Below are 26,424 nucleotides of genomic sequence, written 5' to 3'. Positions count from 1 at the left end.
ATTATTACAAACACCCAGGGGCCAGAGTGCATAAAGAAGTGCAGATAGATTGGCCCGAAGACCAGTTCCTTCGTGGTGTCATGAGCAGTAGTTGTGTGGCTGTTTCCGCATGTTGTCAAATCCATATTTTGTTCCACAGCACCCTCAGATTTGTCTTGCTTTTGCAGAGACTCCAAAAGTGTAGTGGCAATAATGCCATGAAAATTCATGGTGATAAATCTGAAGTTATAAAGCAGTTACATGAGCTCTTCATCACATTTAGACATTCATTAAACCCACATCTTCCACAGTCATTATCTAGCATGGTGCAGTTGGTTGAGCTTCAGTTGCCCAAAATAGTAGTATTAATTACCTACCCCAGTGAATTTCTACAAAAATTAATAAGATAAGGAAGACAGAGCATTTTGTACATTAAGGCCATGAACTAGACTGCATTCACATGGCAGTTTATTCCTTTAAAACAACTTTTCCCTGTCAAATTCTGTGTTATATCTGAGCTTTCATATGATGCAAAAGCCACTTCTGGAATATAGTACAAGTTTAGCACTCATTTCCATATTATTTGCAAACAGATTTTTTTCTTGAAGCAAACAACACAAAAATGAGCACTAAACTATTTACAGAATGTAAATAGAATTAGGCATTGGGGGATAGGAGCTCTTCAGCAGGATGTGTCTTCTGTATTATTCCTCAGTGAATTGCTAAGAAGTGGGAGTTGAAAAGGCCTTTGCTCCTAATCACATAGGGGTGAAGCTCAGCTAAAGGCTCAGCCATACTTCCACTTGTCCCATGCTTTCTAGCGATGGGTCCAAGCAGTTTTACCTTCGCTCTACCATTTCTCCTGAGAAAACCTGCTCAACTGGAGCAGATGGCAATCTGCAGACACCTCCATTGCCATTTGTTCCGATTCAGTGCTAAACCTTGGGTTTCCCCAGGGGAAAGTGATGGGGCAAATGAAAGCGTATATGAATGAGCCCTATGTTTTACTCAGAGTAGTCCCACTGAAGTTAGTGAACTTGACTCAGTTGGGCCATTAATTTCAGTTTGTCTGCTCTGAGTAAAACCTAGTTGAATACCACCATTAAACACCTCTCTAAGGATAATTTCACACATACACAATGTCAAGACTAGTATGTGGCAAATGGAAGGAAGCAAATTTATAAAGTAATGAATTGCAAAATAGTTACACAAGGTGTTCTCTTGGATTTGGCTTTCCTTTCTATTTTACAGTTGTTGCATATGATGTAAAAGTAATCTTCAATGATGCCTCAAGCAAAATCAGCTCCATACATATGTCTCTGTGTATATACGGAACCAATGGCGACACTGAAAACAGGAAGCTTTTGTTGCCATCTCAGCTAGGAAAAGACAGGGAGGTAATTCACTTCTTCACAGATGTTTGGAATGGTCATTTACATTTGTGCCTGAAACCTATTACAGAAGTGTGTGTGTGTGTGTGTGTGTGTGTGTGTGTGAGAGAGAGAGAGAGAGAGAGAGAGAGAGGGAGGGAGGGAGAGAGGGAATGAGCTAAATATTGCTGGATTTTTTTAGTCATTTACAGGTCAGATAGATGCTGTGGATTTGGGGGAGCTACACAAAGTTACACTACTCATTGGAAGCAAATCATGTAAGTTTCTTTTATTATGAAGATACTGCATAAATAGCTTCTTAATATTTGTATTTACATTAGACATTAATATTAATAGCAGTAGCTGCACATGTACCAAGGCAAAGCTGCCTTTCCAACACCAGCAGGGGGCTTATTGGTTTGTTTCTGTTCTTGTTTTTATTCTGTATTTTGTGTTTTTTATCTTGTATTTTTATGTTGTGAACCTCAGAGAGTTCTACAGATGAAGGGCAGTATGCAAATTGAAATAAATAAATACATACCGGTACATACATACATACATACATACATACATACATACCTGATCAGGTCTAGGGTAGGGATGCAGCTAGGACTCTGGGTGCTTTATTCATTAAGAAGCATCCTTTGTTTTTGGGGGTGACCATTATTAGAAGGAATCTATCAAAGTCCTATCAGTTTCTGAATTAGGCACCTTTGGAATTCAAGATCTTCTCAAACTGCTCAGTGAACACCCATTTGCAAATGGGGAGAATGACCAGATCATTTTACTGTAAACAAGACTTTTCCTCTGTTTTTCTTGGTGAATAAAATCATATCAAGACTTCATTGTGCTGAACTGGCACGAAGATCATAACCACAAGCTTAAAACACTAAAGTTGAAGTCATAGTTACTTGGGAGTAAATCACATTGAACTCTTATTTTTTAGTAGGCTTGCATAGGCTTGTGGTGTAAAGTATTAAAGAAGCAGAAGTTAAAACAAGACAGAGCGCTGCATATATTCATGAAAAGCAGCTTGAAATAAAACAATTGTTTACTTATTCCTCAAGCATGTGGCTGCTGGGCCTGGCTACAACTCCTGGTACAGAGGTAGAGCCAGGGTGCCTCTCTGTGATGGCCAACTTGCCTCTTTCAGTCCTTACATTGCACAAGTGCAGAGTGACTGAACAAAAAGAATGCATTTAAACTCAACTGGGCCTCTTAAAATCAGGATGATAAAATAGTCTCAAAGTTATCATCCTAATAGGACTTGATCATGTAGGAGTGTCTGGCTCTTGTATATTTGTCCCTCAGTTTGCCTGCTGTATGGGGATCATGATGCAGATGTAGTTGACTTTAACCCTTTGGCCCTTCCATGGTCTCAAACAGAATTGTCCCCACACACTTAGACATGGGCTTGCTGTTCACAATTGAATGAAAGCTCCCATTGTGGCCCAAATGTACATCTTTTCAGTGCAAGGCTAAGATATAATAGGGTGGAGAGACCATTTATTGATATCTAATATTATTATATTAGATAGTACTAGATTCAAATTAATATCTGATGTGAAGCAAATTGTTTTCATTGCTTGTTGCTTCTGCTGTAGCTTGCAAACTGGATATTAAAGCACTCCACCTGAAGGAAGCCCCAAAGAACGAACCTGTATACATATTTGAAGTGAATGAGTGAGTTTTTATACATATATAAATCACACAAAATGTTTGTTGGCTTGCCTAGCATGTTAGTCAATAGCATGTGACAGAATATTTATTAAATATCCCTGTTAATACACGTCTGTAGAAATTAACTATATTTCTTTCTCTTTCTTTCCCTATTAAGTTCCATATTGAATTTTAACCATCACTATGTGGCTTGATCTCAATCTTTTTCCTTTTCCTTTTAGAATATTCCTTTTGGATGCTAATGAACCTGAAATAAGGAAAGAAATCCCTCTCTCTTTTATTACCAAAGAAGGCAGTAGCTCAGAAAATCTGATAGAGCATATTATTAAAGTGTACACCGGTGACAAAAGGGGAGCAGGAACTGATGCAAATGTGCATATAATTTTGTTTGGAGACAAGGACACATCTCAGTTAATTCAACTCAAGGAGTCTCTAGATCATCGAGATCCCTTTGAAAGAGCAAAGGTAAATAGTTCAGTGTCTATGTTTTCCACTCTTTATATCTCAGGGCACTTCATACATTACACCTTTAGGTTTACACGTGCTACATTTAGGCGGCAGTCTAAAGTCCACCACTTACCTGGCTTACATCTGACTAAACACAATTAAGACTGTGATGCAAATGAGACAAACACGTGTTTGGATTCTACAGGTTGCCCCTCAGTCATGATTAGCTGCAGATTCCTATTGGATTGGGGCAATCCTGAGTTTGTTGCCACATGTGTAGAATGTTCCTTTAAATGATCAAAACCCTGATGTGCTCCTAAGTTACAAACCTGTAAAATACTGGCCAGACTGTGACTTGATTTCACCTCATCTTGCCTACAAATGAAAGTAAGTGCTGAAGCCTTAGGTTATAAAAGGGAAAGGATTCGACTTTCCATTTAGCCTTGTTTTAGTTATCTGTCTGAAACCATCTTCACTCCTGTCTTTAGGGCATCTTCTACCTATAGATGAAAGATGCAGTTGTGGGAGGTTGTGGTGCTTCTTGGAAATGTACTATCCATGCACATAAAGTGCTGCTGCTGCCAAGAACACTGGAAGTGAAACTATATTCTGAACCAAATTGTATACCACTTGAGAGATTTGGCTGTAACTAGAGTCAAATCGCTTATCTTTATGATTCTAAAGGTAGGTTTGGGTACCATAAACAAAAGATAAATTAAAAAAATGAAAACAAAAGGTGCTGTTTCTTCACCTGACTGGCAATTCATAATGCACTTACCAGAGAGAAAACATCTCTTGGGTTCTGAAACCAATAAAATGGCAAGAAACCTTCAAAACCTAATGTGGAAAGTACATGTTTTATGTTTTCAGGGAAGAGCTGAAAATTAGCAGCATATAACTGTACCAGAAAAGGAACAGTAACAATAATGCACTCCTCCAGCCATTCACTACCCCCTGCACACAGATAAATTTAAACCAGTCCCAGATAAGCATACTGTTTTCCAGACATAGACTTGTCACATTTTGAAAGCTGCTTCTCTTATTTTGAAGACTGACACATTCAGAATCAAAACAAAGGATGTTGGAAGGCTGCAGAAAATTGAGATTGGACATGATGGCAAAGGATTTGGTAAGTATACCTGTAGGTTTATTGCATATCCTTGTTGTCATTTATATGCATATGAATCCACACCTTCAATTTTGAAATGCCTCAAATCTCCCTCAGGAGGATGGTGCAGATGGAATATTGGACTAGGGCTAGGCCCTGAGGGATCCAGGTTCAAGTCTCTATTCCACCATGAAGCTCACTGGGCAACTTTGGTTGCTCACTTTCACTCAATCTAATCTGCCTCACAGGGTTGTTGTGAATGTGAACTGGGGGAGAGAGCAATGTATGCCACCATAAGCTAATTTGAGGAAGGGTGGGATATAAATGTAATAAAAAAAGAATTATAACATTGCCAGAACTGATGCCACATATTATAGAGCCCTCAGAATAACATATGGCTTGACTCTCAGATATTATGTAGGGAAATCATTTGGGGGTTTTTAATCCACTTATTTTGATTTACACAAGTCTACATGACATCTATCAAGAAGAAATGTATTTTTTTGCTTATTAAGACTATTTTGCTTCCTTAAGAAAATTTATTCTCTTTACTTGTATGTCTCAAGAATTCAGTATTGTTTTCTCAGAAATTTCTCAAAATCCATTTAATTGCATGCTACTGTGTTATTAGATTACATTTTAAATTAGAGGGGGGAATCTGATTTCCACTATTTCTCCCCATATTGCTTCATTCTTTGCTTCATTTACTAACTTCTCAAACCAGTTTTTGGAAGAAAAAAGATAAAAAGATTTAATCACGATGTTTTCCCCATAACTGTCAGAGAATGTTCAAAGCAAACTTCAGGACACAATCAATTTTGACATGTACCAGTACATTTCAAGAACCACTACTTTTCTTCAATAAATGACCCAGCTTCACCCCGATTTCCATCATTTATGAGTAAATGTCAGTATTTACCAGGCTGGAGTGAGGAATGTCCAGAACTGTGAGGGAATAAATTGCTTTTCGGACATTTTATGTTATGATTTATCTGAAGTTATTGCAGATATATTAACTGACTTATTTTATTCCAAGAAATCAGTGCCAATAAACAATCATTGCAGTCAGAGGATATTTTTTCTCTCCCTATACAAACTTCTGCTGTGCAGATGTCATTTGAAATGGCAGGGCACTTATTTCTGGGTACATGTCACCTGCTCTATGGCATATAATGTAGTGAGACCCGTTTTCAAATTTAACTTGAAAATATGTTTTACAGCTTGATTTGAGCTGCAGGTGGCACATCACTCTATCTACAGATGAGTAGTTAGCCTGTTATTTCAAGTGCCAGGCTACTGCATTGATCCAGAATCACATTTGTTCACAAGAAAGCACCCCAGACTTCAATTTTATGCAACAAGCTGGTTTCTCTGTCTGCAAGTTGATCAGTAAAGTACCCCAACCTGCCATTCTCACACCCACCCACCCCATTGTGTCTATCCGCTAGTGACCAGTATATTTTACAGGTAAATGCCTGTCATTGATAAAATTGGATATTCTAAAAGAGAGCTGGTCAACAATGGTTGTGCCACAGGGCTTAAAATTAAAAATTACCAGACTGATATGGTCAGTGACATATTTTTCCAAGTTTACAATTAAACTGTTTATCATCCTTATTTATATAGTCAGGAGTAGGCCTTGTGATTTACTGGTAAATATCATAATGTTCTGGAAGCACTGGCCACTGTAACCAAATATCTTAAGAATTAATGGTAAATGTTAACATTTGCTGAGTCTTTGACAATCACTGTCAAATTAGCCAATAATTTTTCTCATTTAGAAAATTTTCTCCAATTTTAATGTGTCTCTATGACTTAAAAATAAATTTAGAATTATTTTCTTTGGGTTTCTCTGTACTCAGAGGTGAACATGCTTTATTATTGTCCTTTCTTTACAGCAAGTGGCTGGTTTCTGGAAAAAGTAGAAATCACAGATGTGTCTACGAATGAATTATACTCCTTCAGTTGCAACCGGTTTGTTTCCCAGTTATTAAACTTGATCACAGCACAATCATAACCATGTCTACTCAGAAGCAAGTGCTGTTGAATTCAGTGGGGTTTACTCCCACGCATGTGGGATTAAGACTATAGCATGAATGCTACAGATGGTTACACTTTCAAAAATAATAGTATCAATAAAGTGATACTATTCAGACTAAATTATAGGATTATAGCATGAATGCTACAGATGGTTACAACTTTCATAAACAATAGTATCAGTAAAGTGATACTATTCAGACTAGAGAAAATATGCAACTTTCAAATCTCCCACATTAAAATTCAGGGAAGACAATACAGTTCTGTTGATGGCAGTCCTCTTTCCATTTCCCATTTCCAAAAACAAGCTAACCAAAGGAAATGGGAAGAATCAGTATGCCCATTCTTCAGTCTGCAAATAATCAAGAATTTGCTTCATTGGCCCTCAGTACTTCCCTTCAATTCCAATAAAAAATCCGTTTCACATATAGAAAAGAGGCAAGTCAGTAATCCACAGCCTGGTTACTTAAACACATGAGAAAAGTGGAGTGGGAAATTTTCTTTTCTTTTATGTATAAACCCACAGGATCATAAAACTTAAGTATTTAACAATGCTGCTTCCATGCTCTTAGCTAGTACATGTATGGTTGCCTTGTGGTGATTTGGCAAAACACACACATCATCTAAAGCAGGGGTCAGCAAACTTTTTCAGCAGGGGGCTGGTCCACTGTCCCTCAGACCTTGTGTGGGGCCGGACTATATTTTTTTGGGGGGGGGGAATGAACAAATTCCTATGCCCCACAAATAACCCAGAGATGCATTTTAAATAAAAGCTCACATTCTACTCATGTAAAAACACCAGGCAGGCCCCACAAATAACCCAGAGATGCATTTTAATAAAAGGACATATTCTACTCATGTAAAAACACGTTGATTCCCAGACCATCCGTAGGCTGGATTTAGAAGGCAATTGGTCCAGATCTGGCCCCCGGGCCTTAGTTTGCCTACCCATGATCTAAAGCAACTGCCTTCAGCTCCCTTGGGAGATGCCCATGCAATGGACAATTGCAGGCTTTAAGTCTATGTAAAAGATTTTACATACATAAATGTTAGAAGAAGCATAAAGCAGTGGCAGAAGAGTGTTAATTTTGCATAGGCACCCTATATGTCAACAACCCAAGGCAAGCTTGATTCCTGATGTGCCAGATTTACTCCACCCAGTAAATAAAGGATACTTTATGTTTATTGGTTTATTTTGAAAGGTTTCGTGCTTGTTTGTAACTTGGCCTTCCCAGTTCTTCTTAAAGTGAGTTTAGGGATCATCCCTGGTCAATGGATCCATATCTCTGCCTACTCCAACCTTCTCCCCCTATTTATTTTCGAATGGGCATTCCCAGATGTGGGTTTTAAGTGATGGATAACTAGTCCACTGTCAGTACAAGGTGCTACCCAGGTTCCTTAAGATTAGAAACAATTCAGTACTCATGTCCTTACAGACATTTTTATTTTTATGTGTGAACCATCTCTTCCATCAGCAATGCATATTTTCTTCACCAGGTGGCTGGCTAAAGATGAAAATGATGGACGTACCGTAGTGCAGCTTTCCGTGTAATTATGCACTCCGAGAATCCTATTTGAACATGCTTTCCCTCAACATCAAGCTGATTGGGTTTATTTGTATTTTCTAATTGTGAACGAACTATAATTATCATGAAGAAATATCAAAACAATACATCATATTTGAATACTCGAGTGAGAATGTTACCAGGAATTCTGAACACCTGTACCCAAACAGGAATAAAGCAGAGATACACTGTTGCAACTTGGTTTTGTAAGTTTGTTTTCCATCATTTCACAATATTTGGGATTTGTTGTCAAAGGACGTGGGTGGCGCTGTGGTCTAAACCACAGAGCCTAGGGCTTGCTGATCAGAAGGTCAGCTGTTCAAATCCCCATGATGGGGTGAGCTCCCATTGCTCGGTCCCAGCTCCTGCCAACCTAGCTGTTCGAAAGCACATCAAAGTGCAAGTAGATAAATAGGTACTGTTCCAGCAGGAAGGTAAACGGCATTTCCATGCGCTGCTCTGGTTCGCCAGAAGCGACTTAGTCATGCTGGCCACATGACCTGGAACCTGTCTGCGGACAAACGCTGGCTCCCTCAGCCTATAGAGTGAGATGAGCGTGCAACCCACGACTGGACCTAACGGTCAGGGGTACCTTCACCTTTACCTAAAAAAAGAAAAGAAAATATAGTTTATGTAGTGAGGAATATATATATTCCAAGGTAGATATTTTTAAATAAATGAGAAACACAAGTACTTTCCCAGAACTTGTTTTGCCCAGTCATTCTACTGGACCAAATGTCACCTTGATAGCTATGGAAATTTCCCTGTGGTCACATGCCTTCTGCTGCTATTGGTGTGGTCTTGTAAAAAAATGATTTCTAGTTCAAATCCCAACAAGAAATTGTGGAGATCACTGTTTTCTAGATCTGAGAGGGGGAGCAGTTAGAAGGCTAGCTTCTGTCTTTAAGATTGTATGATATCGCCTGCTTTTAACTACAGTAAAGAGACTGGAGAAGTGGATACAGTGATACCTTGGGTTAAGAACTTAATTCGTTCTGGAGGTCCGTTCTTAACCTGAAACTGTTCTTAACCTAAGGTACCACTTTAGCTAATGGGGCCTCCCACTGCCACCACTGCGCGATTTCTGTTCTCATCCTGAAGCAAAGTTCTTAACCTGAGATACTATTTCTGGGTTAGCGGAATCTGTAACCTGAAGCATCTGTAACCCGAGGTACCACTGTAATGCATAACAATATGTACTAGAAATTCTGCTTTTTTATCTTAAGAGCATAAGAAGAGCCTGTTGAATCAGACCATTGGCTATCTAGCCCATATCCTCCTCTCAGAGTGGCCAACCAGATGCCTTTGGAAGGCCTGCAAGGAGGACATGAGCACAAAAGCACCCTGCCCACCTGTGATTCCTGGCAACTGGCCTTCAGAGGCATACTGCCTGTGAAAGTGGAGGCAGTACATAGGTATCATTGCAAGAAGTTGCTGATAGCCCTCTCCTCCATGAATTTGTCTATTCCTGTTTTAAATTCTTGCAAGTTGGGGTCCTTGTCCTTGCAGAGTTTCTAAAAATGAATGGTTCAGAATGTGCTACAGGGAAACATTGACAAGTCATATTTTAAATATTTCCATGTGCCTCATATAAGACCCAGATTTTTGATGACTTTTATTGTAAAGGTTCAGTAAATGAAAGAGACAGTAATAGGTAAGGTGGTACTTGGTTAGAAATTAAAACAAAGACTATTAACCTACTTGCAGATGACTTGCTTTAGTTTTAATTTGTCTCATAGATTATTAGCTGTAAGACCTACAGTATAATGTCTTCTGATTGACTGAGGGAACAGGGTTAATTTAGTTCTCCAATGGTTCTCTTTGTGCTTACATTGCTAAGGTACGTGCTGAAATGAATTTAAAACTCTATCCCCAGAGTGCACAGATGAGTTTAGTCAGTATCAGTATTCATTACACAGAATCAGTTTGCTGTGATCTATTATGTGGTTTGTTTCATTTAGAGTGTCTTTCATTAATAGTTTGTAATATTAACTCACCCTGATGCCATTTCTAGTTTATCAAGTGTAAATAATGCCTTCTTAATTTGTTTGCTTCTACTAACTCTGAACAGCATCTCCTAACAGCTTATTTGCTTATTCCCCACTCCCACACACATACAAGCTTGTGCTATTTATAATAAGAAACCAGGTTAAGTTTTATGAGGAATATAGCACACTCTTTAGAACAACCATAGTGAAAGCCATGCAAAGGAGCAGGCCTTTGAAAAGCCCATAAGAGGAATTCCACGGGCCACTCCATTTTGCTGGTCCCAAGTAGTAGGTTTTCATGGGAAACTTGTTACCGGATGTCTGTTTGGATGCACACTTCCATTGTTCATTGTTTCCTCAATTGCCCATTGCAGTCTAGACAACCAGTCTAGACACAGCAGCCGCAATCTGGTGAATGTTTTTAAAAATGCCAGCCCTACCATTAGGCAGAGTGACTCAACCACCTCAGGCAGCAGTCCCTGGGACACAGGTAGCAGTGATGAAGTGCTGGAAGTGAACCGAAGTGTGTGCCTCATGGCCTACTCTGCGCCCCTAAACTCACTGGCTCTCCTCAGATGTTGTCCAGGATTCAGATTTTTTCATGATCATAATTTTCAACTTGAATTTTATTCTTTACACAATTGGGCAGCAAGTCTAGTAAGATTTTCTTTCAGATTGCAGTAGATCCACTAATCCTTGCCTACTGAGTGAGCTACAAATTGTTGGGACACTTCAGAAGCAAAACTAGATGACCATCAGTGTCCCTTTCAACTTTACAATTTTATGATTTCATTAACTGCAGTTATTCAAACTGCATAAATCAGCAGCACAAAAACCAGGCAGATGTTCCCGTGGGTGTAGACCAGGACCAGAGAGAAGTGTGGCTTGAGAAGAATCCTGAGGGGCAGATAGAGGGGCCTGCAGAGCCACATTCAGTCTCTGGACCTAAAGTTTTGTACTCTGTTCCAGGGAGTGCAGCCCCATCCAACAAATGCTATGCACTTTGCCCAAATCAGAAGTACCCAACTCATCATTACAAGAAATCATTCTATGATTTCTTGGATTCGGTGTACTGAGACTTTGAACTACTCATGTGTACCATTATAATTCATTCTATAATTTTTTTTTTTTAAAAAAGTGAACTTTAGTTTATGAAATAATTCCTGACTATAGTGTGCAGCTTATATTGTTGTGTGCAAGTGTAACTCCAAAGTACTGAAGTCTTTTATCAAAATTTATTCAATGGAAGCATGAAAAATGAACACAAGCTGAATTGGCTGAAATGACAGAAAGATGATTTCTATGTGAACAGTTTCCACCCGAGTTATATTTGCTTGAAAGTAAACCCCTTTGGTATCAATGGGGGTTCCAAATAAATTTATTTAGGATGGCAGTTTGCCATTAATCACAAAGGAAATGTAAAATGAAAAGACCTTTCCTTGTTAAACTTTCAGCTAGCAGTTCATAATAATAATAAAAAAATTCTTTGGATTCTTCAAACATGAGAGACAACAGTAAATTTCCTACTAGAAAGCTCTAAAATCTAGTCTTCAGCCAGTTTCTATAGAGACAGTGGGGGCTTTTGAAATGTTTGTTTCCAGCCATAAATAACTTAGACAATGCTGTTCAAAAATGGTACTTGGCTGCAGCTTCCACTTCATTTAAAACAGACAGCATTCTCGAAGTGCTGATCTGGTAAAGCAGAATTCACTAAGCATTTAATGCAATCTTATTAGAGAAGTAATACACAACAAAAGTATTGTGTGTTCCCACTATAACACTACTAAAAAACTATTCTACACTGAGCAGACTATATCTACCTCTGGCACAGAACAGAGTGTTCTCTCGTAATCCTTTGGCAAATGTTTTCACAGTTTGTGTACCATATTAAAATAAACTGAATTATGTGTAGATGGTTCTACACATTATGTTGTGTAGCTGCATGGGGGAATAATAAATGCATACTGAGAGTAAAATGAAGGAATTATTTGGCATCTTGATGAAGTCATGGAATAAAGTCAAATTATTCAAAGCAGTAAGCCACCCACCCCAAAACTCTGCTAGAGATTTAGGACATTTTATATTGTGTGTGAGAAAGAGAGCTGGGGAGAGAGTACTAGTTAAATGGAATCATTTGAATATTCTGCTCAGCTAGCAAAAAAACCATTCCATGCAACATGTTGTGGAAAGGGCTTTCTATGTTCACTTAAGCTTTAAAAATGCTGCAAATTGCAGTTGTTAAATGGCCACAGCTTCACCACTACATTGAAGGTCATTTAGTCCTACCCCTTGCTGCAGGTAACATATTTTAAAGCATCTTTCCTATTAGCAAATTAAGTGAGAGAATGGGCAGGACAGGGACTAATGAGCTGGTGCCAGCAGTGTCACACATGTAGATAGTGTGATGTTGTGCACTCCAAATTTGGAGCAGTATTGTGGCAATCATCTCCTGTGCCAGGACTCAGCTCTGTAAAATGCAGCAATTTACAGTATGCAAAACATTACCTTTCAACATGTACAGAGTTGAATTTCCTCCTGAATTACTACACTTTATGGAGTAGTTTTTCAGGTCACAATCTTCCTTACAAGGTTCTGAGCCTCCAAACAGTTATTTTTTTAACAGAGCAGAAATGCCATTTAAGCATAGGAAACCAATTATTGTGCACTGCTGCTGTTGTTTTAACTCTCTGCCCCTGTGCTGCAATTGTTATGAAAACTGTCTCCCCAAAGCTGCTATTTGACATGGGAAATACAGGCACAAGGGACAGCTTTCTTTCTGTGACAAAGAACGGCTTTGAGGGCAGAGGGTGCTTTTCACCTTTATAAACAATTTTTATTAAGGATTTTATTGGTTTACAAAAGCACATGCATTGTCTCTTTTTCAGGTTGTAGAAGTTTTTTTACATTTGAAGTGAGACATTAGTGTTGTATACAGAATAAAGTAGAGGGGAGAGGGGTGGTAATACTTGGTGTATATGCAGGGTTTTTATGTCAGCGTCTCTTGAGTAGGTTCTCTTTCTATTCGTTTATTATATTTCCTTGGTAGTGAGAGAGGTTGGGATGGCCAGGGCATGGTTGGTTGTCTTTAGTTGGCTGCAGTGAGATTTGTTTGCATGGGGGGGGGGGTGTTGGGTCAAGTTAGCCATATCGATTAGTATGTTGGTGGTGGGTTCTTGTTGTTTTGTTCTTGTTGCTGTGTACGTAATAAATGGGAACCATACCGCAGTGAAGGTGTCCTCTTTTATTTGCCCCCATGTCAGTTTCAGTCTGTTGGTTAGCTTTTCTAGTAAGGCTGTTTCCCATACGATTTGATACCAGTGGTCCATGTTCACTCCTGACAAGTCTCTCCAGTGTCTGGCTATGGTGCTTCAGGCTGCTGAGAGTAGGTGGGTTATGAGCTCTTTATAATGTGAGTGGGCATTGGCAGAGGGTGTTTTTCATGGGGAAAGGGGAAAAGTTGGTGGAAATCTGTTGATCCACTTTCTCCACATCACTCAAGGCTGGCCTGAGACATTTTGACAGCTGAGGTGAAGCACAAAAGGGAATAAAAATCTACATCAGGAACAAGGGTGGGAGATCAGCAGCGCCTGTTTGCCAAGAGGCCACTGTAGAGGTGGCACTGGGGGGCTTCTGCTGAGAAGGCAGCAGATCCAGCCTCCAAGGAGTGTGCCACAGCCATTGCTGCTACTGGGCAATAGCAGATGATGCATTCCTTGCAGGCTGAATCTGCTGTCCATGCAGATACTGCCAACCAAGGCAGACACCTCACCTTGCCTTATGTGTGGGCCGGCCCTGATATCACTCATAATTTTACAAACTTATTTTATGTCCTCATTGCTTTTCAGTAAGTAGTTTTAAGGAAAGCAGCATGATTCCTGTGTTTGTTGTTCATTAAACTGTAGCAGTTCTCATTTCTTCATCCTTGCAAGCCAATATCCAAGGAGAGTGCCCGTATGAGAAGGGCTTTCTTTTGGATTGACAGTTACAGTGTGAGGCATAAATGAAACAATGCTATTGTACTATTGAAACACTAATTAGTCTTATACGGAGAGGCCAGTCACAATCTCTCTGTATGGTGACTTGTTGCTTTTGCAGATTGGAAAGAAAAGTAAAATAGAAAGAATCCAAGCAGATGAACACAGAGACGTTGAGGAACCTGTAGAAAAAAACTTATAAAAGAGACACCTGTTAGAAAATTAGATGAAAACAGAGAATTTGGATGTGAATTGGTTAACATAAACATTTGCAGAAAAAACATCAGGATGAAACAGATGCTTTCTAAATAAAGATAACTGGAAAAAATGAAATATCGAGAACTACTAAAACAGAACAAAGCAAAATACAGAAAACAAAAACATGCCAATGCACCTTCCAAAACAAACTTCTAGAAGAAAAAAGCAAGATTCTCATTCTCACCTAGCCTTACTTCCCATACTACTACTCTACATATTCAGTAAACTGAAGCCTAGAGTTATGTGAAGTACCTCTGTACTTCTATAGAACAAAACAGAGGCTGAAATACAAAGATGCTGCTCTGGACAGCATTGCACTCCCCCTGAAAGAGCAAGAATGCAGTTTGAGTGAACACCTTAATCCAGCATTGTCACTTGAGTCCCAGGTGGTCAGTGGCCTGGAGAGCCTTTAACCATGTTCATCTGGTTAACCAGCAGTGACCATCCTGTACAGGGTTAGCCTAGCACTGGTGATGCATGCTCTGGCAACCTCTCCACTGGATTATTGTAATGTAGGGATGCAGAACCTGTGAACACCCAGGTGTTGCTAGACTAAAACTCCCATCTGCTGGGACTGACCATGCTGCTGGGACTGATGTGAGTTGTTGTCCAGCAACATCTGGGGGCCAATGGTTCCCATAATGGCATAATGTGTTATATGTAAAGGTAAAGGACCCCTGACAGTTAAGTCCAGTCACGAACGACCCTGGGGTTGTGGTGCTCATCTCACTTTACTGGCCGAGGGAGCCGATCTTTGTCCGCAGACAGTTTTTCTGGGTCATGTGGCCAGCATGACTAAGCCACTTCTGGCGAAACCAGAGCAGTGCACGGAAATGCCATTTACCTTCCTGCCGGAGCGGTACCTATTCATCTACTTGCACTTTGACATGTTTCGAACTGCTAGGTTGGCAGGTGCTCGGACCAAGCAACAGGAGCTCATCCCGATGTGGGGATTCAAACCACTGACCTTCCAGTCGGCAAGTCCTAGTCTCAGTGGTTTAGACCACAGTACCACCCACATCCCGTGTTATATGTAGGGCTGCCTTAATTATGATCCAGAAGCTTCAGTCACTGCAAAGCTCCTAAATTTTGATGGGTACAAGAAGGAAATGCAAACAAATGAAACTAAATATAAATTAGCAGGTAGATCTTCACGCTTGACTCCATTAGCAGGCACCAGAAATCTGTGTTTCCATTCTCATTATTATCATCACAGGGTTGTTGTGGAGATTAATTGAGGAGGAGAACCACACATGCCACCTTGAGCTCCTTGCAGGGGAAAGGTAGGATATAAATGCATTTAATGATGATGATGATGATGATAGCATTTATCTGTCACTACAAACATGCCTCAAAGTGACTTACAATAATAGAAGCATATGTGATACAAAAATTAAGACATCAAAATTATAAAAGAACATCAGCTGAAGAAGAGTACTCATCCTGCAATAAAATAAAAGGGCAAATCCTATCCCACCATACTAAAAGACAAACACCAATACAGGCTTGGATATCATCAAAACTTATGACCCCAACGAAAAGCCAAATACTTGAGTGAAGTTGATAATGATGGTGCCTGGTGCATCTCTCTGGGGAGAGCAGTGCAAAACTGGGCAGTCACTACTGAAAAGGAACTTCTCATGTGGCCACATTATGCACTGTCCATGGAGGGGGTACACAAAGATGCAACACAGGTTCTGGGAAGGTTCATGTAGGGAAAGGTGCTTGGTCTGTGTGCCAGTATTTCCCCCTGAGTATGCTCTTTCATGTAGTTGCTATTGGTTGCTGAGATACATGGTTGTGCAAAGACACTTGCATATGGTCCATATAGAAGGCTTAGTTTCTAAAACTAAGAGCCAAGTGGTACTGAAGCCAATACTTTCTAGAATCTGTACCCTGGACCTGATGCCCTGCCTTTGGGTGCTACGAACACAAGAACCTTTGCTACTAAACCCAAGCTATCAGGCATCCGGCAGCACTCTGAACATGCTCGGAGGCAGGCTCTTGTTCCAAACCCAAATCCTAATACGGCTTCTGCCACCCATTTAAAGGGATGCCATGAAGAAACTGTGCAATATTCAAAATTATGAGCTGAGCCCTCAGCTCCGTCCGCCAGGTCTCCTTGTGGGAGCGGAACCTTCAACAAGGTGCCTAAGATGTGAGGAGTGCAATGAGCCGAAAAACGACGCGATACCCGGGCGCTGGGTTTTCCCTGTGTGGCAAACGGAGCTCCCCCGTCTCTTGCACCGGTCCAAGTTAAGACGTCTCTAAGAGACAACGGGCTCTTTCTGCCAGGTGGGCGACTCTGTCCTTTCGCGCTTCGCCTGCCTGCCCACGAGCGACGCGCCTCGCCAAAGAGGCGCTAATCCTCCGTAGCCTTTCTTCTTGTCAGCTGCGCTGTTGGTCTGGCTCGTCCTAACCGACATCCTCATGCTAATGTGCCTGTCTCCAATCCCCAGCAAATGGCCTCAGGCGGGGATTGCTCACTTGGCTTTGTGGAAGAGGGGGATAAGGACGCCTCTTGTGCGAAGGCACTTCCAGCTGAAGGCAGCGCCACGAAAACTCACTCGCTCTGCTCCCGCGACTGCTGCTTTAGCCGTTTGATACCAGCGCGCCCGACGCCCCCCCCCCGTCACTCATCCCCCGCGTCCCCGCCAGGGTGAAGCTGGCGCGCCGCCAAGAAAGGCTTTCCCGCGTCCGCCCCTCCTCCCTCCCTCGTGGCACACATACATAATGCATCCGTGTAACAGGAGCAGGTCCCTCCTCGGGCATGGCCCGTCGCACGCGAGCCGCTCCCGGTCCCCTCCCTCCTACCCCCGTGCGCCACCTGCCGCGGAAGACTCCCCTCCTCTTCGTCGCCACGCGGCCTGAGGTAACAAAGCACTGCTAATGAGGCAGCCACCTGCGCGGCTCCGCTCACTCGCCCGTACCAAGAAGGCGGGAAACCAGCTTCCCCCACCTCCCCGCCCGCCCCGCCCCGCGAGCACCTGCTCCGCTTGACTGGCGTCCGGAAGGGCAACTAGACCCCTCGCTGCAAGCACGCGCTTCTGCGCGGATGGGCACCTGCAACTTCTCCCACGCGGCCCCATCACCTCAGCTGCAGCTCCGCGTCTGTCTCCTCGCGCCCGCCCAGCTTGCAGCCTCGAAACAGGCTCAGGGCCACAGCGGCGTGGCACTAAACAGCCTAAGTGGGCAGCGGCAGCAAGTCTGTGGTGGAACTCCAGTCTCTACCTCTCCCCTCACGTATATACATATTTATATATTTCCCACCCGCCGAAATACCCCCCACAGGTGTGTTCCCGTCAGATCAAATCCCCCGGCCGCTTAGAGGGCAATCTTGGTAGCCCTCCCCGTGTCCCCTGAATACAAGTAGCCACCCTTTCCCCCCCGCTCTACAAAGGAAGGCGGACGCCTCTCCCGCCCGTCCTTCCCGGAATGTTTTCTGCAGACCACCCCTCAGCGCTTCTCGTCTAGGCGATTCATTCTTTCTCCCCTCAAATCCCCTCATCCTGTTGCATCGGCTGCTTGCTCCACAGCGTCCCCTCCCCAGTGCCATCGCCTCCCTCCCTCCCTCCTGGGCGCCACGGCTGCTCTCTGTGTGTGTGCGCTCTCGCGCGCGTGTGTGTATTGGGGAGGGGGGAGAGGGATGAGGTCATCCTCTTTCCCGGCGTCAGTCAGCTGGGTGGCGGCGGCAGCAGCGGCGGCGGCGGCAAAGCGGCGGGGCGGGCCAGGCCGAGGAAAGGATGGTCTGCTTCGGGGACCGCTCCCCGGGCTGCTCGCGCCTGGGGCTGGGCGGGTGAGCGGGTCTCCCCGCAGGCAGGCGGCGCTCCAGCAGCGCCCGCAGGCGCCGCTGGCCCAGCCCCGTCAGCGCCCCGAGAAGAGCCGCCGAGCGAGCGGCTTGTCCGCGGCAGCAGCGGCGGGGGAGGGAGGGGGCGGACTCCAAGGGGCTCCCGGACGGGGTCCCTCTCCCTGCCGCCGCCGCCGCTCCTGCCGCCGCCTTCCAGCCGCATCATGGCCGCGAAGTCCGACGGGGGGCGGCTGAAGATGAAGAAGGGCAGCGAGGTGGCGTTCACGCCGCTGCAGAACTCGGAGCACTCGGGCTCGGTGCAGGCGCTGGCCTCGGGCTTGCCCTCGGCGGCGGGGCCCGGCGGCGCCGAAGACGATGAGGCGCCTGGCGGCGGCGGCGGCGGCTGCTGCTCATCCGGCGGCTGCCGCTGCTGCTGTAGCGGCGGCGGCGGTCGGGCGGCCGGGGGCTCGCGGGGCTCGGGCGGCGGCTCGTCCTCGCTGTGCCTGCGGCTGGGCCGGGAGCAGCGGCGCTACACGCTGTGGGACGGGCTCTGGATCCTGGCGGCCGTGGCCGTGTACTTCGCGGACGTGGGCACGGACCTCTGGCTGGCGGTCGACTACTACCTGCGCGGCCAGCGCTGGTGGTTTGGGCTGACGCTCTTCTTCGTGCTGCTGGGCTCGCTCTCGGTGCAGGTCTTCAGCTTCCGCTGGTTCGTGCACGACTTCAGCAGCGAGGACGGGGCGGCGGCGGCGGCAGCAGCGCCCGGCTCCTCGTCGGCCGGCGGCCACGGCGAGAGCAAGCTGCTGGTGAGCAGCGGTTCCGCCGCGGGGGACATGGAGGCCGGCGCCCGGCCCGGCACGCCGCAGAGGCAGGCGTCCAACGCCAGCAAGGGCAACGCCACCAACAGCACCAACAGCAGCAGCAGCACCAACGCCGCCGCCGGAGGAGCGGCAGGAGCGGGCGGCGGCGGCATCCGGCCCCCCAAGAGCCGGTCCGCCTCCTGCGCCTTCTGCATCTGGCTCATGCAGTCGCTCATCCACATCCTGCAGCTGGGGCAGATCTGGAGGTAAGGCACGCGCGCTCACCACGCTCACCTTCCTTGAACTCCCTCCAGCCACGCTGCGCTAAGGAAGGCGCGCAGCCGGGCCTCGGTCGCCTGGGAAAGTGTCCTAAGAGGCTCCGAGCCGGCGACTTGCCTAGCCGGGTCTGACGCCGAGGCCCGGTTGCCTTAACTCTTGGGGAGGCGGGGTGGGGGCCCATCACAGTCTGCCCACCTCCCGCGCTTCTCCAAGGGCAAGTGTCTCGTGTCGTGCGCCTTGAACTCTCTGTGTGTCAACGCCCGGGCTTGAATTAACTGACCCGTCAAGGCATCGATTCCTTGCGTGTGCTTGCCCGTGCTGCCACTTAGGGCTTTTCAGGAGCGGCTGAATAGGCACACAATGGAGAGATGGCATCCACGCCCCTTAGGAGACTCGTTTGTTTTTGCACTGTTGGGCTGCGTGATGCTGAGACCTCGCCTGTTTCCCTGCTTGTCTCCTGAGCTTTAAAAGCAGAGATGCGCTTGGCGGGTAATAATGGGTGGGGTCATTCCAAATTTGAAGCGGAAATACCATATCACTAGGATAATCCATGTGTCTGCTTAAAAAGGAGCACACGCAAATTCCAGCCGCAGCTTCAATTGACTTGTTCAGTCACAAGGCGTTATTTCTGAGGCTGTTACTTGTTAAAAAGTAATATGGGGAACAAGCACATGGTTAGTTGTTTAAGGGTCCTATGGCTTTGGTGCCATAACGTCACCTTATGAAAAGGTATATGCAAGAAGGACTGTAGTTTCAAAATCCTGAATAGGTGTTGCAGGCTGCACATTTACTTAGCACTCACTTTTGAGTAAAGGTGGACCCGGCTGTATTGTAAGATGAGTTTGTCAGCAGACTTTGGTTCTCCACACAAAATAAAAGTGTTCGTATGCGCACCCTGTTAAGTCACTTTGAGACCAACAAATGGAATTAATAGTAATAATAAATTAGCATTCACTTTAAAGTGTAATAAAGTATTTGGACAAATTTAGAGAAATGTTAATTTAACCTCTGCATTAAACTACTGTACTTTTTAAAAGGCTCCATGTAACTTCAGGGCTGTGTGTGTGTGTGTGTGTGTGTGTCTGTGTGTCTGTCTACTTGATCAAAGTAGAATTCAAGAACCTTGGTTAAGCTTGAAATTGTGATCCAGCTAAAATGACTGCAGATTTTATTATGGGACTGACTAGGATCAGTGGGTTTCCTTTCTTAGTAGCCATGAAGGACACTGCAGGTGAGTACATAGCTGCCTGATTGAATCAATGTGTAAAAAAGTGTTAGAGCACTTAAAAATAGAGGACTATAGTCACTGTTCCTGGAGATCTTGGTTGGTGGTCTTACTTAATTCCGACAGCAAGTGTTTTTAGTGATTTATTTAAAAATTGAGGTGGAATGGCTGCTGTGAATTTTAACTGATAGTTGATATTTGTTTTTTAAAGTATATCTGAACCTGTATATAGAACTATATAAAAAGTAACACATGATATAGCTTACAGTTGATGATAATATTGGAGATTCTGACTTTGTGACTAAAGGTATATTTCAATAAATCTTTGTGTTCATGGATATTTTCTTATAATGTTTCTGAAGGAAGAGAATATTTCTAAAATTCTGCTGTAACATAATATGGAACTTCTTCATTCCAAAATGACATCCACCTTTATCTCCATTACTTCTATTTTAGTCAAAGATCTTTTTATTAAACTGGCCACACCCTATTGCTCACATACTTTGGTTATTTGGACTGTAATCCAGATAATTGATTTCAAAATGTTGTGTCATGACCTGGAAGAAAGAGAGGGGCATTGTGACCTGGGTGAGCACAAAGCAGCTCACTGTTTAGGACACCGTCAGGACTTCCAGGTGAGGATTTGTTAAACTAGGGGTGCTCCCTAGCTAAGGTTGTACAGCAGGGGAGGGGGAGTGGATTCAGAACTCCCCCACCCTTGTGGGCCACTTTGACAGGTGGGTGGGGCCAGCCAACTGTAAATCACCTGGCACCACCATGACTTCAAAGGAAATAATTGGGAGTGCTCCTGATTCTTCCTTTTTTTCTTTGCAGGCATAGCTTGAGTTCAAGAAGGGGTTGCAAAGGAACAATCTTTCTTTGTAGCCACTTCTTCAAATCAAACCACACCTGCAAAGGAAGGTTTTAACTGCAGAGAAAACATGTTCTTTTGCATCTCCACTCTGAATTCAATTTAGGGACACACACAAAAAGAATCATCAGCATTTTCTAGCTATGCTCACACCCCTTCTTCCCCCGAAGTCAAAGGCCAGCACTTTTTAAAATTTTCCTGCCACTGAGCAGGGTGTCAGGAAAATATACCAAAATCTTAAAAGCACTGACATTTAGCTCCAAGGGGGATGGGGAAAGTGTGCACTTTTATTCCTTTGGCCATGGACTGAAATTTCAATATGTGCCATATCTGATCTCATATATGATGTCAGCCCTAGCAAATGTAGATGGGGTTAGCCAAAATGACCTTCCAAAGCTGGCGAGTCTCATTTGACCCATGGGCTGAAGGTTCCCCACTACTGTTGTATGATATTGAGAAGATGGCATCATTGCTGAATGCTAGAATTGGAAACTACGTGCAGTCTTTGAGACACTTTAGCATTGCCTCCTCATTCTTATCAGAATATCTGCTTTTATTTTAAAAATGAGGGCTTATTACTTTTCCCACCATGAGAATCAACACTATTTTTAAAAAATCACACATTTACACACTTTAGAATTTTGATATGTACATTGTTTATCATTTTTTCACCAAAGATAGGCATTAATAGTTGTTTTTTAAAAATACACGAAAAGCAGATATATGGCAAAGCTTGGGGTTCAAAAGTAGGCATTCCTCATCATTTTAAAATTTCATATATATATCCATTTCATGTTGCAGGATATTTTGGACCAAAAGGTATATAAACTAAACATAATACTATATTAGACCCCGTTTGGTAAGGCACATGAGAATCACTAATAAAAATATTATTAAGAATCATGTAGATACATTGGAAATCTAGGCTGAAAATTGTTTTATGTGATATATTTAATATGTATTATTACATGTGCAGACAAATTATTCTAGCATTTGTTGTTGTTGATGTTGTTATATTGGCTCTATTTCTGACCACACTTGGTGCAGTTAACAGTCAAGCAAAGCCTAGTAAAGTAACAGTTTTGTCACTTCTCATTTCTGTGTTTTCCCTGCTAACATTTCCTGGCCTTAGCAGTAGGGCTGGAGGGGCTGTGGGTCATTTAGAGAAAGTGGAAAAGGAAGAATATCAGCAAGAATTCAGGAGACAAGCATTGATATTTCCCAGCAGTAGCACTGGTCTTCTATCCCATCATCTTAATGTACTTGGAACTTGGAAGTTGCACAGGATATGGTGAAAAGTACTTTGCACTAACAGAACAAGAGAGCAGCACTGGCCAGTGAGGTGGGTCTCTGGCTGGCACCCAGTAGCAATCATCCAGTGCAGCAAAGCTCATTCTTACTAGTAACTATCAGGAATCCAGAACCATGTGAATGCATGGTTGCTGAGTGACTAATAGTTCCTAGTGTTAGAATTGGCTTCCAACATAGGTGGTGGTGCTAGATGGACAGCAACCATGTGCTTCCACAGTGCTGACTGAGACACACCCTGCCACCTCATGACAGTTAACAACAAACTGCAGCTTTTCCTCTCCTGTCTTGATTGCCCTGCAGGGGTGGCTGATGATTTCCTCTAGCAAGACACCTCAATGGCTATCAGTAGGCATGTGTGAATCCCTATCCCACCATCCTGTGCGTAGGCTGAATCTTTCTCGTTGTCCCGTGTTGCATGCAAAAGTCTATCCTCCCCTGCCCTTGTGCAGTGAACTGCATGTTTTGCACTGTTCATATTTATGGTTAGACATAAATTACACTTTCATTACCTAAGGAATCATGTCTAAGCAGTGCCTATTTTAATCTTAGTCAAACCAATTTCTTTTGTAAAGTCAATAGCCTGGGACATTTCCCCTTTTTTGGACATACTGTTGCATAACTAAAGAGTGACTTGTTGCCACAGTTACTAAAGGTAAGAAGTATTTTTTGGAAACAACAATGCCCACATAACCTACACCACACCAAATTCATTCAAAGGCTAATGGGGTATATAAGACAAGGAGGAGCTTTAGTTCTAGGATACACTTTGAAATGCTGAAACATATGGAATTTGTGCAAAAATGTGAAGAATTTTTCTGACATCCCTAGCTGCAACTGCAGGAGACATCTGTTGAAATGGTTGCAAGGAGAGACAGAAGGATGGCTGGGGAGGGAGGACAGAAGTAAAGAGGATATATCATGTTCCCCTTCCCCACTTTTTTCCTCTTTCTTCCCTAGAGATGTAAATTGCTGGTTCTTTGGTATATTTGCCCTCTCATATAATCTCACGATAAAATATGTAATTCACTTATAATTGTGACATTTGTTAAGCCACTGAATTGTTGGAACCCATTTATTCTTGGTAATACAGCTAAGTTCAAATTTTCTTTACAAATATAAATGCTATTGTTGAAAATAGTTATGTATTATTATTTTTAATTAAAGCATACTAATTGGGAATTAATGGGGGTTTTAATGTTGCATGCACAGGGTGATGCTGTGAAAAAGCTACTTAAAATGATTAAAATGAACATTTTACTAGGGTGCGTGGAAAGTGATGCCTGCCACTGATGACACTTGATTTATGAATAATAATTAAAACTGCCTTCTTTGTGTTCTGCCTCTCATTTCTACAAATGTCAATGCTGAACTCTGGCATAGAATGCACAAACGAAAAGTTGAAACAGGTATTGGAGGTGATCAGGGAGTTCATGTTCCTGCTATAATCTGAATACTTGATACAGCCAGATAGTTGTTTTGCTTCAGCCGGGAGTCAGAGTCTTATCACCTTATGGGATTTTATTGTTTATTCTTATCTTTTATCGTCCCCTTCCTATTGAATTTCTCAGTATAAAGCCATGGATATTTTGACAAATATATGCATGTTGTATTGATGGTATGTGTATGTACATGCAGCACTCTTAACTCACATCTTGTGTGTGCTATAACAGACTTACTGGAAATGAGAATCTACCCCATAAATGTGCTTTCAGCAAGTGCCGGAAGAAGCAGTTATTTCAATGAAGGTTCTGGGAAGCACAACATGAGCAATGATGTCATTTGGAAGTATTCAAATGGTGCAGGCAGGTGGAGGCATCTTCCTATCTTGTGGGAAGGTAGAGAAATGTGGATTTCTTTCTCTGATTTTTACCTAATCTGGCTTCTTTTCCCACCAAATGTAAAAAAAAATATCATAGAAGCACAGAGTTGGAAGGGACTTAGGAGGTCATCTAATTCACCCCCCTGTGCAATGCAGGATGCAACCACTGCATCCCTAACAATGTTTATCCAGTCTCTGCTTAAATAATTCCAGTGACAAAGACTTCATCACCTTATGAGGCTGTCTGGTTTTTCCTGTTAGCTAAAATTTGCTTTCCTGCACTTCCCCAAAGGCAGATCTAGGGGCGCACAGCCAATTTGGTCGCACCACATGCAGAGTTTCTGGGTCGGTGTAGCAAGCACCACAACTATGATGTTGAACGGGAAGTGAGGGGGCACCGGATTTTGGTGTTGCACAGGGCACCACTGAAATTTGACATGCCGAGGTCTGCCACTGACTTTCCTTTTGTTCTTGTCCTTCTCTTTGGGTCAACAAATATATATTTTACTACCACACTATAGAAAGCTCTAGCTACACAGCCTAGCTTTGAAGTAGAGATTTTCCCCTCTTCTTTCTGTTATTTGGAGTGGGGAATGGCTTCCTCAAAATATATCTGCAAAAATCTGCATCTGAAATTAGTCCAGTATAGCTGCATAGTATAGCTGGTGGGGGGGGGCAGGGTGTGAATAGTGGAGAGAACATTACAAAGCCCAGCTGAGAATGAAAGTTACTCACTTACTTAACTTATACATACATATTTTCTCAAAGTGGCTTCTATACAACAACAACAACAACTCCATAGCCAGACTAGCGTAATTTAGTACATACAGGGGCTATGATGGCCAAGCCTGCCACTCACTCAAGTGTAAATAATGTTAATTATTTATTTTAAAGTGTATACCTTGCCCAATTTTCAAAAGAAATTCAAGGAACCTAATGAATTCAAATGCAACAACCATATTAAAATATATTCCTATTGCAACATTACATTATGAAATCAAAATATCAATATACAGTCATACCTCGGGTTACAGACGCTTCAGGTGGCGTTTTTTCAGGTTGCGGACCTGCCAAAACCTGGAAGTACCGGAACAGGTTACTTCTAGGTTTTGATGGTTGTGCATGCACAGAAGTGCTAAATCGCACTTTGCGCATGCGCAGAAGTGCTGAATCGCAACCCACACATGTGCAGACGCGCCGCTGTGGGTTGTGAATGCTGCGGGTTGCGAACGTGCATCCCACATGGATCATGGCGCATCTCACTTAGTAAGGTGTTCCAGAGGACAGGAACTACTAACCTTGCCCTCGTCACTGGAAGCTGTGCCTCAGGGTGTGAGAGATTTAGAGCAGGGCAACAGATGATGACAGAGCATGTGCAGCGGGACATATGAAGGTAAATCTTAAGTAACCCAGTCACAAGCTTTTAGGTCTTTAAAAATTAGCACCAGCACCTTGAATTGAATCTGGAAACAAACCAAGAGTTCACTGTTAATTTGGCCACTCATGGATTCAAATTTATCATGTATTTCTAAAGTAGGGGAATGGGTTGTTCATTTTGTTTCTGTATATGGGCATGATGAATTAAAGCACAGGCCAATCATGGTTTGTGAATCCTTTCATTCCATTTTGAACTGTGTTTGGTAAAGCAAGTCATTTTTGGGACAGGGTGAGGACACAAAAATAACTTGATTAATCTCTAGCCCCAATTCAAGCTGAATTGGGACTTGGGCATCACTGGGATTTGGGCATCACTGAGAATGCCACATAATCTGACTCCTTCCCTTCCAAGTTCCTAGGAGCTCCTCAACCCCTTCCTGGCTGCTTCTGCTAGTGCATCAGCAATTCCTCCTGACATTGTTGCTCCCTTTTTCAACAGCAGCAGCTGGCAAAGAAGGCACTCCATCCTTCTGTCCCTTTTCCTCTGTC

The 26,424-nt window shown here is 43.2% G+C and overlaps 2 protein-coding genes across 3 annotated transcripts in view; both read left to right on the top strand.

Annotated features, from left to right (window-relative positions):
* RP1 (RP1 axonemal microtubule associated) overlaps window positions 1-8,383 on the top strand; it is a 179,895-nt gene extending 171,512 nt beyond the window's left edge. Inside the window, exons 53-59 of the mRNA XM_053396145.1 lie at window positions 1,231-1,376; window positions 1,552-1,627; window positions 2,954-3,032; window positions 3,251-3,494; window positions 4,527-4,605; window positions 6,483-6,558; window positions 8,119-8,383. Coding sequence (XP_053252120.1) covers window positions 1,231-1,376; window positions 1,552-1,627; window positions 2,954-3,032; window positions 3,251-3,494; window positions 4,527-4,605; window positions 6,483-6,558; window positions 8,119-8,173 — 755 coding nt within the window. The 3' untranslated portion in view covers window positions 8,174-8,383. The remainder of the gene's footprint in view (window positions 1-1,230; window positions 1,377-1,551; window positions 1,628-2,953; window positions 3,033-3,250; window positions 3,495-4,526; window positions 4,606-6,482; window positions 6,559-8,118) is intronic.
* Window positions 8,384-18,089: 9,706 nt separating this feature from the next.
* The window catches only part of XKR4 (XK related 4), a 118,638-nt gene continuing 110,303 nt past the window's right edge, over window positions 18,090-26,424 (top strand). The window contains exon 1 of one of the 2 annotated variants that reach the window (XM_053396144.1): window positions 18,090-19,259. In XM_053396144.1, coding sequence (XP_053252119.1) covers window positions 18,418-19,259 — 842 coding nt within the window. In that variant the 5' untranslated portion in view covers window positions 18,090-18,417. The remainder of the gene's footprint in view (window positions 19,260-26,424) is intronic. The other variant, XM_053396143.1, reaches the window with a different exon arrangement.

The sequence above is a fragment of the Podarcis raffonei genome, chromosome 7 (assembly GCF_027172205.1).
Source record: "Podarcis raffonei isolate rPodRaf1 chromosome 7, rPodRaf1.pri, whole genome shotgun sequence".
NCBI classification, from domain to species: domain Eukaryota; kingdom Metazoa; phylum Chordata; class Lepidosauria; order Squamata; family Lacertidae; genus Podarcis; species Podarcis raffonei.
Note: the sequence above shows the minus strand (reverse complement) of the source record. Positions and strands in the feature narration are given on the sequence as shown.